At 38.6% G+C, this 17,568-nt stretch overlaps 1 protein-coding gene across 11 annotated transcripts in view; it reads right to left on the bottom strand.

Annotated features, from left to right (window-relative positions):
- Positions 1 to 17,568, bottom strand: part of NBEA (neurobeachin) — a 678,500-nt gene that overhangs the window by 109,010 nt on the left and 551,922 nt on the right. For all 11 annotated transcript variants that reach the window (XM_013044893.2, XM_013044895.2, XM_045069766.1 and 8 more), the window contains 2 exons: positions 2,304 to 2,421; positions 1,874 to 1,976 (listed from right to left, as the gene is read on the bottom strand). In XM_013044893.2, the coding sequence (XP_012900347.2) occupies positions 1,874 to 1,976; positions 2,304 to 2,421 (221 nt within the window). The remainder of the gene's footprint in view (positions 1 to 1,873; positions 1,977 to 2,303; positions 2,422 to 17,568) is intronic.

The following is a 17,568-nucleotide window of genomic DNA, read 5'->3' as shown; positions in this document are numbered from 1 at the left end:
TTTCCAGTTTTTCAATCAAGAAGGATAATCTTCCAACAGCCAAAGGAGACCAAAGGTACCAAAGGAGACCAAAGGAATTATACTCATAATAGATAAGGGAGAGAAAACAAGAGCTTCCGTTGTTTTAAATGCACCCAGGTCCAGACAAGTCCAAAAGCATGGAAGGAACTTATACACATCATTGAGAAACCCCTATTGGTAATCTCTGAAGAAACATGATCATTAAGAAAGATGTCAGGAGGCAGAAGATCATTAAAAAAAAAAAAAAGGATGAAATCTATTTGTCAGTTCTTAATGTCAATTCCTGGAAAAATTCTTGCATTGACAATTAAACAAACAGTTTGAAAGCACTTGGGAAAGGAAGCAGTCATTACATGAGTTAGCTTCGATTCGGTAAGAACAAGTCTGGCAAAACTAACCTCATTTTCTTTTTTTTTTTTTTTTGATAGATTAAATGCATTTTTCCTTTGACCTGTATTCTACAGAAGTACTTCTTCATTACCCACTAATGTCTTAATTTAATCTTGTCATTCTGCTAGTAAATAGCCTAGCGTGTACATACACGTCAGTGAACTGGTCTTACACTGTGAGCTTAATACGAAAGCCGGTGCACTGAGATGGAAGGTAACTCCAGCTGAGTAGCACCTAGAAAGCACCTCAGCAATTAGGCACTGTGCTAGGTGCTTTGGATGAAAGAGAAGTAAGACACAGTCCGTGTCTTTTAAATGTCTGTAGCCTGTTTAAGGGAAGATGGACAAAGATTAGTTTTTCTTTCCCTCCATGCTGGGCTCTGCAATAATTCCCATGGACACAGTGTGCCATGCCGAAGAAGACACTGTTGTTTGTTTGTCTGAAGCTGGGTTCTTTCTTTCTTGCCACCAGGAAACCTATTTTGTTCAAGTAGGAGGTGGCAAGGAGTTCAGAGGTATAGTTTACCCTGAGTCTTACCCAGGGGATGATTGGCCAAAGTCAGTCAACTCACTCTGCTTCGGCAGTGATTGTTTTAAGGACAGGAAGGTGACCCCATTCAGGCTGAGGGGACCTGAGATAAAGACTGTGGGAGGCATGTGACAAATATATTCTTTCCTAAAACATAGAAGTTCAATGAGAAATCCTTTGTGCTTTTTCCCCACCTAATGCATTTGGTGAAACTGTGGTGTCCGGAGCACTAGCAGTGATTTTGTGAATATGAAGTCAACTGAGGCTCCTCACATCACTGAACCTCTGAGCCAGGACTGACAACTCCTTAACTCCAGACCTTTTATAAAATAAGACTCAAACAGCAAAACATCCTTTTGTTTAAGCCATTTTTAGACAGGTATTCAGTTACTTGACTAACTGAATTTAGTGATACACATAATTACTGTGTTATCTATTAGATCAGTATCTTTCAATAAAATAAGATTTCAAGTGATATTTTAAAATAATAGGATGAAAGATTTAGGAAATGGCTAAAAGTACATAATCATTCATGACTATTAATCTCCATAAATTCTCATTTTCATAAAGAAGCATGTATACATAGCATTTACAAAAACAACGTACATGTGATTAAAGAAAATTTAATCACAAATACCATGAAGCTTTTGGCATATTTTTTGTAAGATGTTAAGCAAAAATGTGTTAATTATATGCTAGCTATGATATGCAATCAACTTTTTTGCTTTCTCATTTACATATGTGTTAAAGAAACCTATACACCAACTATTCTGTCATTCTTAAAATAGCTAATTTCTTTCCGTACAAATGGCTTACAGAGAAAAATTTCTTGGTTCTCAAAATAATTATAATGGTATAACCTTATTTATATTTGTCATATTGAGATTAAAGTATGTTAACGAACCACAGATAACGTGTAATATGATATAATTACCTGGCTTGTGGCAAACCATAGCTGGTCCCTACTCCAACCCGAGGCAAACTATAGACAACTTTTTTTACTGTTGCTTGGTCAGGGAAATTAAACATAACCGAGGCTGCGGTAAGAAGAAAAAACATGATTTAGAAAACCACAGGAGAGCTAACCATCAATTTCAGAAATCATTTTCAAGTGCCTCTCATGATTTATTTGTAGAGGTAATGAATCTTCATGGAAAATCAGTTTTCTGTATAACTTTATCCATGAGAAATCTAGGATTAACATTTTTAATTAAGCAAATTAACTTTTACTTTTATTTTTGTTTTAATGAGGGCATATCAAAGAGAGAAATACAGCAGGGAAAAATGAAGACTGTAACACACCATGTAAGTAAATAACATCCAAATATGAGCACATTTATTTCCAAATACTTAAGGGGCCTTACTTCGGTTTGCCATAAATACTTCCAAAGCAGTGTTTTGTAGAAGATAACGTCTTGAAAATACAGCTCGTATCTCGCTGAACATCCATTTTCCATGAAGTCCTTCAGTGTACGCAAGAACCTAAAATAAATCGTTTAAAGGGAAGGGTCAATCAGTAAAATGTGTGTCTAAGACTTAGTCTGACAGTATCTTAGACAGTACTCTATAAAAGTCAGTAAATTAGGGATTACCTTCCTGAATTCATGATAGATCACAACACTGTCAATCATTTGATTCTGTATAAGAGTATTTGCAAAATTTCTACCTTTCTAAATTTTCTTAGTTGCCTCATGAAGAAATCAAGGAGCAGAAAAATTATATGTTCAAAGTCACCCTGTGACTTAAGACAGAAAATATATTCTATTTTCATCTAGTATATAATCAGGTGGACAAGGTAACCTGACATACGCTGTTGGTTCTTTTCCAACATTTGTTTTGTTCCTTCATCCTCAGTTAATGGAAGCTCAGTTAGCCCCAGTACCCATGTGGTCTATGCCAGTCAATGGATCATGGCTGGTCTGTGGCAGGGGTAGCAAGTATTTTTGGTAAATGGACAAATAGCAAATATTTTTGGATTTTAAAAGCCATATGGTCCCTACCACAACTACTCAGCTTTGCCATTATAGAGTGAAAGCAGTCACAGACAATGTATAAATGAATGGGTATGGCTGTGTTCCCATAAAACTTTATTTATAACAACAAGGGTGGCCTGAATTTGGTCCTGGGGCCAATCTGTCTGATCCACAGTCTAAGCCAATCATGGCGAAGGCATGCTTTCTCAAATTGCCTTGAAACTAGAGGTGAGGACATTTGACCCAAAACTGGCTAATGAGAACAAAACCAGAGTCACTTAGGGATGTATCAGCTGATAAAATGAGTTATTCGTAGCTGGTACACTCTTTTCCCCTTCTTTCTTGGGTGGAGATATAATGGCACAAACTGTAGCAGCGATCGAATAACCATGAGAGGAAAGCCAAGGGAATTGCAGCGAGGTTGGCCTGGACACTGAGTTAGTGAAACACGCTCAGCAGCCCCCACATCTGCACTTCCTGTTACACGATATAGTTAAGTCCATACTCGATAAAGGCACTGCAGTCAAAAATGCAACAAATTCATTCCCTCCTGATACACCGATGTAGAGTCACTATACAAAACACATTTCTACTTGCATTACTATATATAATCTACTACATTTACATTTGCTTCGGTGAAATCAAAACCGGTTGAATTCTACGTGCATGGTATTTCTTAAGCTTTGCAAACAAGTTACGAATTCCCTTTTTACATTTCTTTTCTCTAGAAAAAAAAATATGATCCTTTAGTCTTGCATATTTTGAAAATTCCATTTTCTAAATCCTTAATTCAGTTTTTGTCTTTCCCTAGATGCTAGAAAGTTTTGGAGGCAGTCAGACTTCTATTTAAATCCTGAAATGTTTTGGAGCCAGGCAGACTCCTATTGAAATCTTGGCTCTGCTATGCAGCAGTTATAGGACCTTGGAAAAATTATTTAACTCCATCTGATTTTCATCATCTGAAAAACAGTGATAATACTACTATTATTGGTTGGTCTAAGCAGAGACAATGAACCTTAAGTGCATGGTCTTAGTTATTATTTAAGTCCTGTTTATAAGTTTATAGGTCTTTATGGTTGAGCATAAAATGACAACAACTGTTACTTTGACTTCTAAATGTAAAACTATACATTTCACAAACGGGTTATAGTGACTTGCCACAATTTATATCAATAAATTCTTAATCTGATGCAATGTTCTCCAGACTTGAATTTCACAGACTGGTATAATTTTTTTTTTAATTTATTTATTTATTTGACAGACAGAGATCACAAGTAGGCAGAGAGGCAGGCAGAGAGAGGAGGAAGCAGGCTCCCTGCTGAGCAGAGAGCCCGATGCGGGGCTCAATCCCAGGACCCTGAGATCATGACCTGAGCTGAAGGCAGAGGCTTTAACCCACTGAGCCACCCAGGCGCCCCCGGTATAATTTTCTTTTTAATGAGAAGAGTACTGATACAAGATTGATAACTTTTTTTTGTCAAGCAGGGAAAATTTTAAGATAAATAAAACACCCAACACCCAAAACAACAAAAACAATCTTCCACATGACCATTACTTTGCTAAAAAATGTAACTATTAAGGTCTTTTGAAAACCCAAACAGTACAATGATAGTTTTGAACAGTTTTGAAAACCCAAACAGTACCATCTCAGAAAAAAGGAGAGAGCTTTTCACAAAAGCTGTGTTGGCACCTTTCTAGGAAAGCCATTGTGCCAGGAGGATGGGGACAAAAGACCACACACACACACACACACACACACCCTTCACTCACATGTTTACTTCTTCTCCTCTTTGGGAATGATGCGATGTATATTTGGTCTGTATTCCTTTCCATTATTTTACTTCTAGCAGGCAGGTAGTTCACAAACACATGCAAACACGCAGGAGTTAGTCTGACTCCTTAAGCACTCCCTGTAACCCCAAAGCTGGTCTCACCGACTTTGCCGGTTATCACTGGATTGTTTTCCAGCCTCAAGTTCACCCTTAATTGCTCGTTCTCTGTAAATAAATCCGTACCCTTTGTTTTTGCTTTGCTAACTGGCATGATGTTAAGCTTTGTCTAAAAGGACACTGAAGAAATAAATTAAAAAAAAGAAAAAAAAGGACACTGAAGACAAACTGCATGGCAGACAAAGGGGTTTTCAGTGCTGGTGCTGGGCGAGTTCACTCGGCAGCTTCCGGCAGAACCTGGGGCTTCTCCAGGGCCTGGCCCCTGCAGCGTGTGATGGCCAACCGCATCCAGCCACTTGAAGGTTTTTCCTGTACTTCCCTCTGCCCCGGGCAGTTTTGTAGCAGAGTGCCTCTGGTGAGAACCCCTCCCAAGAACAGTTTCAACTACTCCCTCGAAGGTAATTTCTGTAAAGTTCTGGAGCGCAGAGCTCCAGCAAGTACCTGAGCAGAGCCCTGGAGTGACTTCTCCATCCTTCAGGGAGCTACAGCCCCGCCTTCCCCAGGGAGGCCTGGGGGGCCACTTCCTTAGGTTCAGCGACAGCTCTAAGGTAGAGACTGCTCCTTTTCAATACCCTTCTTAGAATCCTTAGAGTTCTTTTTGTTTCTTACTAACCATTCTCTGTACTCTAATCTCCTGGTATAATTTATGATTATTCATTTTACACTTTCCCTGTTTAAGTTGCTATGCGGTTTTCCTCTCCTGATGGATGCAGGCTGATAGACTCAATCAGTTCTCCCTCCAGCTGGGGCCACGACAGTCCTCAGGGGCCCTCAGGAGCAAGAAAAAAGGGAAACTGAGATAGTCAGAGGAACTCAGGAAAGTGGTGCCAAGAAGTAAAAGGAGAATAAAACTAAACGAAAATTATTTCCTAGTAGCTAGTAAACAGGAATTTGGAAGCAAATTCCAAAAGACAGATCCAAAGGTACAAAGCTATTTTGAGTAAGGGCGGGATCACCTGAGTTAAGTGTGCAGCCCTTCCCACAGGGACTGTGGGGAGAAAAATTATTTATATACATAACTACTTACAACTTTATAAAAAATCTTCCTAATTATTTTACAGTAACCTATGTTATATTTAAGCTTTTGAAATCCTTAACGACAAGCTGATAAAAGATAATGCTCTAAACTGGTCATAATTCCCTGCCAGGAAATCCACGAGAGCCTAGAGTCCTCTTCTTTTTTTATAACAAACCACCTCCTGCTTTCCCTTCTCATTCCCGTCAAAACTGCATATGTGATAAAACTCTCCTAAAATACTGTATTTAAACATTGTTATATGCCCTCGTGTGAGGTGCCTTTCCAGTGTGTGGAATCACCACAGCTAACCTCTACTGTCTCTTCTATTGTATCACTATTTTAATTCTTTGCATAGCACTTATTTATTTTTATTTATATTTTTTATTTTTTTTCTCTGTCCTCCCCCGTCACGTGAAAGTTTTAAGAGAACGGGACTCTGTCTGTTGCATTTACTGCTCAATACATAGTGCCTAAAACAGTGCCTGGCATCGGGTGTTCTATACACATTTGTTTGTTGAATAAATCACTAAGAAAAATGGACAGAGATAACAGATATGGGGAAGGCCACAAAGAAATCTTACAATGTGTGGGCATTTCTGACTTCTTGGCTGAACTGGAAAAGCTTTCTAGTTTGGCCCACAGACGTCTCAGGTACTATCTTCATGGTGGAACCCAACAAGCATCTCTCCTGACATGAGATTTAGTTAAGTTCCGAAAAAATAAAATAGGATAACTGGTTTCTCTTCTGTGGTAATCTAATTTTCACTCTTGGGGAACCCTAGACTCAGTTATACCCCATCTTGAAAGACCACACTCCCTCACAAAAAGGAGTCCTTCACGCTCGAGGGATTAGGGGAGCTCTTTAGGCTGCAGTATTTTGACTTCAGTTTATACACTGACATCTCTCACTTTAAAAAAAAAAATGTGTACTGAGGTGTGTCACGGAATATCACCCGGCACCCCTCTTGAGAATCAGTTTTATTTCTGGTAAGCAACAAAATTTTTTGTCATGAAATGGATGGAAATGGATGGAAAGTAAAATGGAAACAATGATGTTCTATCAAGATAAAACTCTGGCATTCTGGTAAGTTTTCTTTACCATGGGCACCCTTAGACTACACCACAATCTCCATTGCTCTTCCCAGCTCTTGGGCAACGAGAAAGCCCGCACACTCAGCAGAGGGTACCCTAGTGCGATTTTTATGACACAACGCTGTGTGGTACGCAGAAGCTGTGGTAAAAGGTTCTGGGACCGGGGGCAGAATGATCTGTTAAGATACTACTTCAGGCAAGTGATGAAGGGTTTAATCAGTTTGTACTCATTTCAGAAATGTAAAGAAATATCATTTATAGTTGGTTACATATTGAGTTTACAGCACGTTTCTATAAAAATTTGGGCCTCAAGCCCAGGTCTGAAATATGACCTCAGACTATAAAACTGATTGTATTTTATTTATACCTTTACTAGTTACATTATGTTCCATAAGTTTCAGGACCTGCCATAATAACTCTTGAAGTTCTTCATCACAGCCCCTTGATGTCTTTCTATACTACATAGAACTTGTACTTTCTATACTATACTACATACATACTTGTACTTTCATTTCTGTTTGAGGTTTGTGGCTTTTGTTTTCTTTCCTAAATCAGCCTTCCTGTATCATCTGGTCTGTCCCTGCCTGCTTCTCCAAATTATTTAATGTACTATGAAATCTAATCAACAGACACTAACTACCCCAATTCAGTTTTGTTTTCTGAAAATCGAATAAATGTAATTTTTAGGATGTCATATAGGTCATAAACAAGAATATGAGAGCATCTTGATCCCAAATCTTAGGGAACTTTGTGGTTTTTTTCTTAACTGACCACTGAACCAGATTGAGCCACCTGCTTACCATCCAAAAGAAGTGAAGGGAGAAAAGAGTTCATGCTGCCTCATACCCTGAGGTCTGCTCTTTTCACTTAGACACTGAGGTGCTCAGGAAGCAATTTATAAAACAAATGTAATAGAGAACCCTTGTAAGCCATCTCACCCAAATGTGTGCTTAACACAGATTATTTGATGATCCTGTTGAAGAAAAATCGGGTTGCTGTACACTCATGTGTATCAGACATGTATATGTTGTCAGAAACATGTATACGGCTGTCAAATCAGTTTTCTCTTTTCTCCCCCCTTTTAAGGCAGCGAATATTGTGCAACCTAAAAAAGTACTTGTTTAGTGGTATCTGTGCTGATCTCCAATCATCGAACACATCTGTTAGAATATTACAAATACTTTCTTTTTTGAATACAAAAGATCTAAATTTTGCTGCAGGTTTTATTTTCTGTTAAGAATTGATGAAAATGTTGCAGAAGGCTGGATAGACATGCCCTTTCCAGCGTTCATGAGGTCGTCATTTCTACCCGACTGGCACTTGCAGCTTAATTAAAGGGGTTTAGTACAATGTAAAGTAACAAGTCCCCATTACTTTCGTAATTCCGTATACATGTTCAGTGATGTGGGCTATAACAGATAAATTCAAGATGGAATAGTTCATACGTAATTTCAGGTTTACATTCCTACGTGATGGTGTATGTTCTTTTCCCATCCGGCAGCTGAATGGAGAGAATTCTAAAGCCTGGAAGTAAAGACGAATCACAAGACGGAGGAAGCTTGCTTTCTATAATGGACCGAGCGCAAGATCATCTTGGACCGCTAACTGCTGTGGTGGCACAAGGGGCGAGGGCATAGGGAGCGGCAGTGACAGTGAGACCTCTGACTGATACTCTCCCCTCTGTTCCCGCCACAATGTCTTGGTGATGCTATTTCCTCATTAAAGGCACGGAGAAGTAGGAGATATAAGAAATAATCAGACATGCATGGAAGGACTGACAAGAGAAACACAACGGAACAGCCTCTTCTCAATGGGCAATACAATAACCTTCCAAGAGATAAGTTAGGTACACACGATTTAACAGAATAAATGTCCAAATCCTCATTTTTTTTAAAGGATTTTATTTATTTATTTGAGAGAGAGAGAGTGAGGGAGAGCACAAGCCAGGGTAGGCAGTGGGAGAAGCAGGCTCCCCGCTGAGCAGGGAGCCTGACTCTAGGCTGGATCCCAGGGGGATCATGATCTGAGCCGAAGGCAGATGCTTATGAGCCACTCAGGCGTCCCCAGATTCTCAACTTCTTAAAATCTATCTGGCTAAGACTGAGCCTATCAGGGAAGTACAGGTTCTCTTTCTCATATCGTTTCTCCCCATTGTCCTTTCCTATTTAAAAAAAAAAAATGTTGTGAAGAAGACAGCTCTCTGGTATATTGCCTGAGGTCTGAGATCTGTTGAGGGGGAAAGAGCCTCGAATAAGGGTAAGTTAAAATACTGACAGAGAGGTTGAAAAGCGGATGTCCTCAATGACCAGATTTTTAAAAATCCTTTTGCAAATCACATGATTTCTCGATTCACTTTCAAAGAGTGAAGGTGGATCTAACGGAGCTGACAATGGAGAGATAATTAAAAGTAATTTTTGATTACAGATCACTGGGTGATTTTTAGCATACAACTTAGAAGCAGTACAAAAAATTATAACACTACTATAATAAAACTTCAATATCCTATTGATTTATGTGAATGAGATTTTCCAACATATCTACAAAAAAGAAAACTAGGAGGAGCTACAATATCGATCCTAGTATTGTCCTAGCGATATCCATATGTGGATATATTAACCGTTCATCTCAATCAGAGACGAATTTCCAACAGCATTTTATTTTTGAGCTTAATAACTATTTTCCAAAGTTCATAATATGTTTGTGTTCTTCTATGGTTGTAAGCTGATGTTATTTATAATAACTTATTCTAGAATATGTGTTAAATATTTAAAATTTTATGATCTTAGAAATTTAAAAATTAAAACTCTAATTCATAAATGTATATACTTTCTGCAGATTCATATAATATAGTAAGTAATAAAAGGCTTTCAAGAATAAGATATCTTAGATAAATTTTGGGGAGGGAATCAACTGAAAATATGAGCTCAAAGAGAAAGAGGAATTACATAAAACGTTCATTTGAAAAAAGAGGATTCATGTATTTTAACCGACTGAGCCACCCAGGCGCCTCTTATTATTCGTGTATTTTAAAATGGGTGATGACAGTAATCAAAGCACTGGTTTATTGGATAGATTTGATTGTACTGAATCCATCTGAAAAGTGATTATGTGAACCAGACTAACCCATTTGGAGAAATCCCCCCCGGGGATGACCATCCTGTAACCTGAAACCTTCCAGCGAGCAGCCCCCCACCCACATTCTTTCTTTTTGTTTAACCACCCCCTTAAGTACCTCTCTGGGGCATAATGTTCTTGATCTGCACTGGAGATATGACTATCACATACACACCTCTTCTTAAAGATCTTCTCCTGGGTGGTCCCTCACCAGGTACTCCCAGCCTCTAGGGCTATAAAAACAGGTCTTAGAGGGTTGTGGGGTTGCAGATCTAGTCCTCTTGCGGCTGCCCAGGACACTCTGTTAAGTTTCCTTGAGAAACCATTTCTCAGGAAGCTGAATTGTTAGCCTTTTTCTTCAGTCTTAAGGCTTCTTTGGCCTTTGGAAGTCATTTATTAGCTATCTCCCCTTCATGAAACAGTGATACAACATTTTACTTTAAAATAGCATTATTTGGAACATGTGGGATATTATATCTTTTAAAAATGTTCAAACTTACGACAAGATTTAGATATAAACTTAAACTTGTGCAGGGCGGTTTTTTATATTGAAGTGTAGCCGACATACAATATTAGGTGGTATATAGTCCTGTGAATATTTTTTACACAATAAATAAGAAAAAAAAGGGGGGGGGAACGATTGCAATAGACCAGTAAAGAGAATAAAGAATAAAGAAATCTTCAAATAGTTGATGGAACAGTCTCACTTTAGCCTCTTGCCCAATTAATAATGAAAATAATCATCAAAACTGTCAAGGGCAGGCAGCATAATCAGTAATATCTAGTACAGACTGAAACATTGATCACAGACTCAAATCTTTTTGTGAATTTTTTCCTGATGAAATGGGGTAATATAAAACTGAAAATGGGGCAAACTGTATATGGCTTAACTCTGAAGTAAGGGAAAATGCTGAAGGAATTAATTTGGCAAATGAGGAATTACAGAAAATATATTCTCAATGAAAATGAAACAATAGATGCTATTACTCCTATAGTTCTAAGGTTAAATATTCATAAACACAGCTATTATCCATATGTGGATTAAAACAGCAGGACTGCAACATCCTCCAACTGGGGGAAATTTAGGCAGCCCATCCATAGAGAGCTTTTTATTTAATAACCTTGCTTTTGTTGTAATTCATCAATGCACATATCTGCCTATCCTAGATTTAAAGTCACCCGAGGGTCCGTCTTTCTTACTAGCTGCGAGAGCTCAGGTAAGTTAGTTACTTTTCAATTCTTTAGTTTACTTAAGATTTGGGGGAAATAATACCTTACCACACAAGGTGATCATGAGAATTCAATGGAATAAATCTTTTTAAAAATGCTTGGTACAGTGCCTGGCACACAGGAAGTGCTAGACAAATCTAACTTATAATTACTGCCCATCAGACACAGAGACACACAACATCGCCAGCAAGGCAGTAAAAAAACCAGACCACAGTAAACAAACTTATACTAAGCTGACAAGTCACAGCTCTTTTTCCTTAGTGGCAGCTGGTACCCTAGAAATTCTCCAGAATCACAGAGCTAAGCTCTCATGAGAAAACCCAGCTGTTTGGGACATGGAGCTACCACCATCAGTAGTGACCATTCTCAGAGGCTTCTTCCTACCTTCTCTTCCTGTCTATGGGTGAGGAGGCCAGCCCTTTTCTACCAAGCCTGACCTCATGATGTATTTTATTTACTTTCAGTGACTTTCATTGAGCAGAGATGTATCGATTGACCTTCATGAGCTGATGGTGAGCATGAGGGGAGGAATCCTTCACCTCCCATAATTCACGGTCTGCTGGAGGATCAGACAGTGGGAAGAGGGGGGAAAGAAGAGGGTCTCGAGCAGAAGGAATAACACGTATGTAAGTATGGTGCTTTGGGGAATGGGTCCAGGCTGTCTGGAACACATACGTAAAGAGGAGAAAGGTGAAAAATATAATTAGAATAATGAAGATGGGCAAGGAACCAGGACATGGGGAAATATGTGATTCATGTTAGAGTTGAACTTGCAGTCTGCAAGAAACAGATAGCCCTTATTGTTAAACAAAGGGCTGAGATGATCAAATTTGCACTTGAAGTCACTGCTGTGGCTACAGGGTATACGAAGTCCCAAATAATCTATGCGAACGTTATTTTATAGTCATTAGTAGAAAACCATGAACTCTTTCAAAAAGAGTATTGTTTGTACCTGGCCGATAGTATCTCATACCATGGCAAATACATTTAAATTTCCTTATTTTATTCCATACATCCCGTCAACAGTTGGAGACTTCTTGAGGGTAGAGACTAGGTTGTATTCTATTTTTTATTCCTTACAGAACCTGCACATGGAAGGAACTCAATCAGTTTTTGTTGAAGAAAATATTGAAAATTTAATTTACAAACAAACTTTGAGTTGCAGCTGGAGTCCTCTGTGACTACTTCATCCTCAAATGCACATGCTCAAAATTACGGTAAAATTCTTGAAATTAAAAAACGATATTGGCAAGGTTGCTTCATTTTTGTCCTACTCATGAATGTCCCCATGTGTAACTATTATATATTTGGCTGTGTTTTCTCATTTTCTCAAATTTGGCAAACTCTAAAATCTTGTATTTGTCTCTCTGCTGTTATTTAACAAAGGGGAGAAATGGAGTAGCGGGAGAGAGAACTCTACACTGTTGGAAAGAAGCTTATTTCTGGCTTCTAGAATTTCCTTTCTTTTACATACTGGATATTTTAACTTCCCCTGTATTATTCTGCATGGTGGCAAGTTTTAAACTAGTTATATATATATACATACATATACATCCACTTATATGTATAGCTTGTCATATGGATGTGTGTGTGTGTATCTAGTATTTATTTATCTATCTATCTATCTATCTATCTATATCCATATCTCCTGTTTTTTAGCTTTATTTTCTTCTATGTGAGATCATCTGGTTTTCTGGATTACAGGTTTTTCTTTGAATCTTTTTGGTAGTAGAGTCTGATTTGTGGATACTATTAGTTGTTAGCACAAATTGTTTCCCTTTTTTTCAAATATTTCACATTCAAGTTCTAGGTGCAGTCAGAAATGATACAAGATTAGATGGGGTATTTGCATTAGCTGCATGTTGCATTAGTGAAATCATTCTTAACTTGCAGAGTAGACATAAAGGAGAATTGCTTTTGACTGGAGATCTAATTATGCTATGAGAGAAATCTTTTAACAAATTAAAATAATTTTATTTAAAATTTTTTATCATAATAGAGTTTATACATAAAAATTATATATACTTATGGTACACAATATTTAATAAGTGCTAACTATTATGATTAGTAGTTAAAAATTAGTAGTTAAAAAATTCCATATTTAGTCACAATGTGCATTATGCCTGGTTCTTCTTCCTTTTTTTTTTTTTTTTAAGATTTTATCTATTTATTTGACAGACAGAGATCACAAGTAGGCAGAGAGGCAGGCAGAAAGGTTGGGGGGGGGCGGGAATCAGGCTCCCAGCAGAGCAGGGGGCCCGATGCGAGCGAGGCTCAATCCCAGGACCCTGGGACCATGATCTGAGCCGAAGGCAGAGGCTTTAACCCACTAAGCCACCCAGGCGCCTCTATGCCTGGTTCTTAAGTCCTAACCATCTTGAACACTTTTCAGCTCCCAAATGTACCATGTTCTATCATGCTTCTGTGTCCTCGTACATGCGGTTTCTTTTGATTAACTCCTATTAATGACTGAGCTAGAAGAGCCTGCTGCTACCTCTGAGGACCCTGTACCCACCTATGACACGTGCCAGACCGTTACTACAATTGATGGTTTACTTGTCTGTGTCTCTTGCTAACCTGTGAGCTCACTGAGGGCAAAAATTCTGTATTTTTGACATCTCTGTATTTTTCATACTTAGCACAGAGCCCAGCACACAGCAATAATTTAACAGTAAGTAGTAATAACTTATAAATGCCTCTGTTGATCAATGTTTAGTAATACACATGTATAGGAAAGTTATCATTTATATGGTCTACATGAATTAAAAAGCAGTCAGGTTAAGACAGTCTAGAGTGATTCCCAATTCATTTTATATTGGACAGGACATGGAAAGTTGCCCCCTCCCGAAAAGTTCCCTTTTACCATGTTGATTACCTATGACCCCACAACTCTGGCCATGGTGACTGAACTAGGATGGACCCCTAATATAAAAGTAGTTATCTAAGTTGGATAGCCACAGTTCATGGCTGTGAGAACCCTGTTGGTCTCTCAGAACCAGGCTGTCATGAATGGTGACTGGCTGACACCATTGATTATTTCTCTTGATGATGTGAATGTGAGATATCCAGAGACAACTCTCACAGGAAGGTGGGAAGAAGCCAAAAGACAGAGAAGGCAGTCAGTCACCAGAAATCATAAGCAGCAGGAGTTCTGAGAAAGCAGAAGTCAAGACCAAAAGAGATGGGTCTAGTCATCGATGTAACTATCTCTTATGCCAGACACATCCGGTACCACTTTGCTCTCCTGGCTCCAGCTCTTTCTTTTCCATACCATGTTGTTTCCTGTCACAGAGCCAATGCTCATATTCTTCCTTCTCTGGAAATATCTCCCCCTCCCCTCTTTGCCTACTTCATTTCTACTCATCCTTGAGCTTTCTTTACTTAGTGTTTTCTCAGCTGACCTCTCTTGCTAGGTTAACCTCCCCCTAGCCCCCATGGCATACTCTCATAGTTCCATATACAAGAGAAGTTCTTTATAGCATGTACCACAAATTTTGCAAATTTATCATATATTTTATTAATGTAATCTCCTCCACTCTTTGACCACTTGTTTCTGCCCATTACTGTATCTCTACTGCTTGGCACAGTGCCTGTTACATTGTAGAAACTCAGTAAATAACCTGCTGAATGACTGAATTAAAGGTGTATTTAGAATGAGTTAGTCTGTAGGAGTGACAATATAAATAAAAATGTAGAGTAACTGGCGCTGTAATGTTAATGGATGTCTATGGTTTAAAGACATTAAAAGAATGGGGTCATGGAGCTTGGATGAAATTACAGTTTCTCTGAAGGCCTGATGAGGATTTCCCTTTTGCACATTACCATGCTTCCCTACAATAAACTCTGTAGTTGACATTATTGTTTCCTCACTCAGAATCTACTTCTGCTTCCCCCATCTTCCACTTTCCTGATTAACAGAACACTGATTGTGTTTTATTGACTTCAACTCCGTGCACTTCTCAGTCAGGACACTGTGACCCCGGGCCAGTCCCAGGGGCAGATCAAGTTAGTAAAAATGTCTCCATACTTAAGAGGAAACCAATGGAAGAGATATTCTCTCCATCCTGTGAACATTCCCGGGCTTACTTTGATTTGGAGAAATATTTGAGCCACACTGTTATCAATGTGAGAATGAGGACAAACCAAGGATGACAGAATGGAGATGGGGAACGAGCCTGGGTTCTTGAAAACATATAGAAGTATCTGGATCAATCAACCTTGGAGATCAGTATAATTCAGGACTTGCCATTTTATGATGCAAACACATCCATCCATGCATATAAAGCTATTTGAATTAGGACATGTGTTACTTACAGCTGAAAATTTTCTGATACAAACTCTTACTGCTTGATGTAACCTTCATGTCTGTTTTATCTGAAGAAGGAAAAAGACTAATACCATACACACACACACACACACACGCACACACACACATACACCAGAAACACTGTACTCTCTGCTCAAGTATCTGTAAACCCAATGGTTCCAAAAAATAAAGTGTACTAAAATTTCTTAAAAATATGCAAACATTAAATGTTTCCATATTTTGTATATGTTCTAGAATAGCTTTTCTTCCTTGATTGCCTGATGAAGTCCTACTTTGTACTAAATGCTGACTGCTGGGTGCCTGGGTGGCTCAGTGGGTTAAGCCACTGCCTTCGGCTTGGGTCATGGTCTCAGGGTCCTGGGATCCAGTCCTGCATCGGGCTCTCTGCTCACCGGAGAGCCTGCTTCCCTCTCTCTCTCTGCCTGCCTCTCTGTCTACTTGTGATCTCTCTCTGTCAAATAAATAAATAAAAATCTTTAAAAGCTGACTGCTCAAAAAAAGTCTCCTCAAAAGACATTGAACTTTTATCCTGTATCTGTCAGGTAGGTTTCCAGGCTCATTGGGGACAGAAAAGACAATATGAAAGTGAATTATTTTTCGAGTTTTAAAGACTTCTTTTTCAGTGATAATTGCAACTGAAAGCTATTTTCGTACAAGTGCAGCTTTTAAGTATGTTTACCCTTGAAAGCCCAAGTATTCTTGGGCACTCACAGATGCACCCACAGGGTTCATGAGAATTTTTCTTTTTCAAAGCTGGAGCTCTTCTAGAATCAGTGTCTCTCAAAGAAGGGGTTAAAAAAATGAAGCCCAATCTTTACGTAGGGAATCTGCATTTGGGAAGTCCCAACTGGGGGTTATTTTTAGTAACACTAATACTGCCTACCACAGTATTAGTGTTACCCTTGACAAATTTCCTCACACGACCAGTATGTACCAAAAAGTATGTGGTTTATTAGCACTTAGTCTGGTGGACTATGATCATTTTTTATAACCAGACTGGAGTTGAAAGAACTTAGACTTTTATAGAGGATGACAGAAAGACTGAGAGCTGAAGTAACCACTTCAGTGCTGTGTTAACACGAGAACATTCCTTAACATAACTGAGACACAGTTGGCACTCACATAAAATAAGAATGATCATGTCCACTTTACTGGGTTGCTGTATTAAGTGAAATAACATAAAAAGTGTCTAGGGGAAAGGTCGGTACAAAAGAAGTACCACATAAATGTGCCAAACAAATGAACTCCCAATCCTTCCCCACCAGGACCTTCGTGAAACTCTCAGTCAGGACTGAATAGAGTGAGTCCCTGCTGTGGTCTTGGCCCAGGTCCTTCTCCAGTGTCCATTATTCTCTGCTTCTCCATCTTACACTGGTTCATCTAAATCTGGCTATTTCCAAGAATTGGTTCTAATATAACCCTTACTGGATGGCTTTGAGTGTTCTATGTTTGAAGTTTACCCTTTAAAAAAAAAAATCTTAACTGCTTCAGCAGGAGACATTTCAGCACCTGAATTTCCTGTGGTATTTTTACTCCTACTCTACATTATCTGATAAATAACAGCTCCTCAAGAAATGCAACTCAATTTAAGTGTAAACAGCTCAGTAAACATTCCTTGTTTGTACATGAATGTCTTTCACACAGATATTTGTAATTAGGGGGTAATAAGAGATTTTAGAGCCCTCCTAACTTTTATAGGCAATGAAAATTGTCCTTCTACGGTTGGGTATCCCCCCCCGCCACAAAGTCTATTCTTCATTACCATCATGCTCCAAGACTATATTTGTTTCTTCTGTTTTCTTTATATTCCTTGGTTGTAAACCTATTTGCAGTAAATACTGTTTTGCTGAGAATTTGCCATTTATGTTCCACTTGAACAACATGAGCAAGTACTCTGTCCCCAGGGAAGGTTGTTAGCATCACATG

This window comes from Mustela putorius, unplaced genomic scaffold (assembly GCF_011764305.1).
Source record: "Mustela putorius furo isolate JIRA1106 unplaced genomic scaffold, ASM1176430v1.1 tig00003942_pilon_pilon_pilon, whole genome shotgun sequence".
NCBI lineage: Eukaryota > Metazoa > Chordata > Mammalia > Carnivora > Mustelidae > Mustela > Mustela putorius.
Note: the sequence above shows the minus strand (reverse complement) of the source record. Positions and strands in the feature narration are given on the sequence as shown.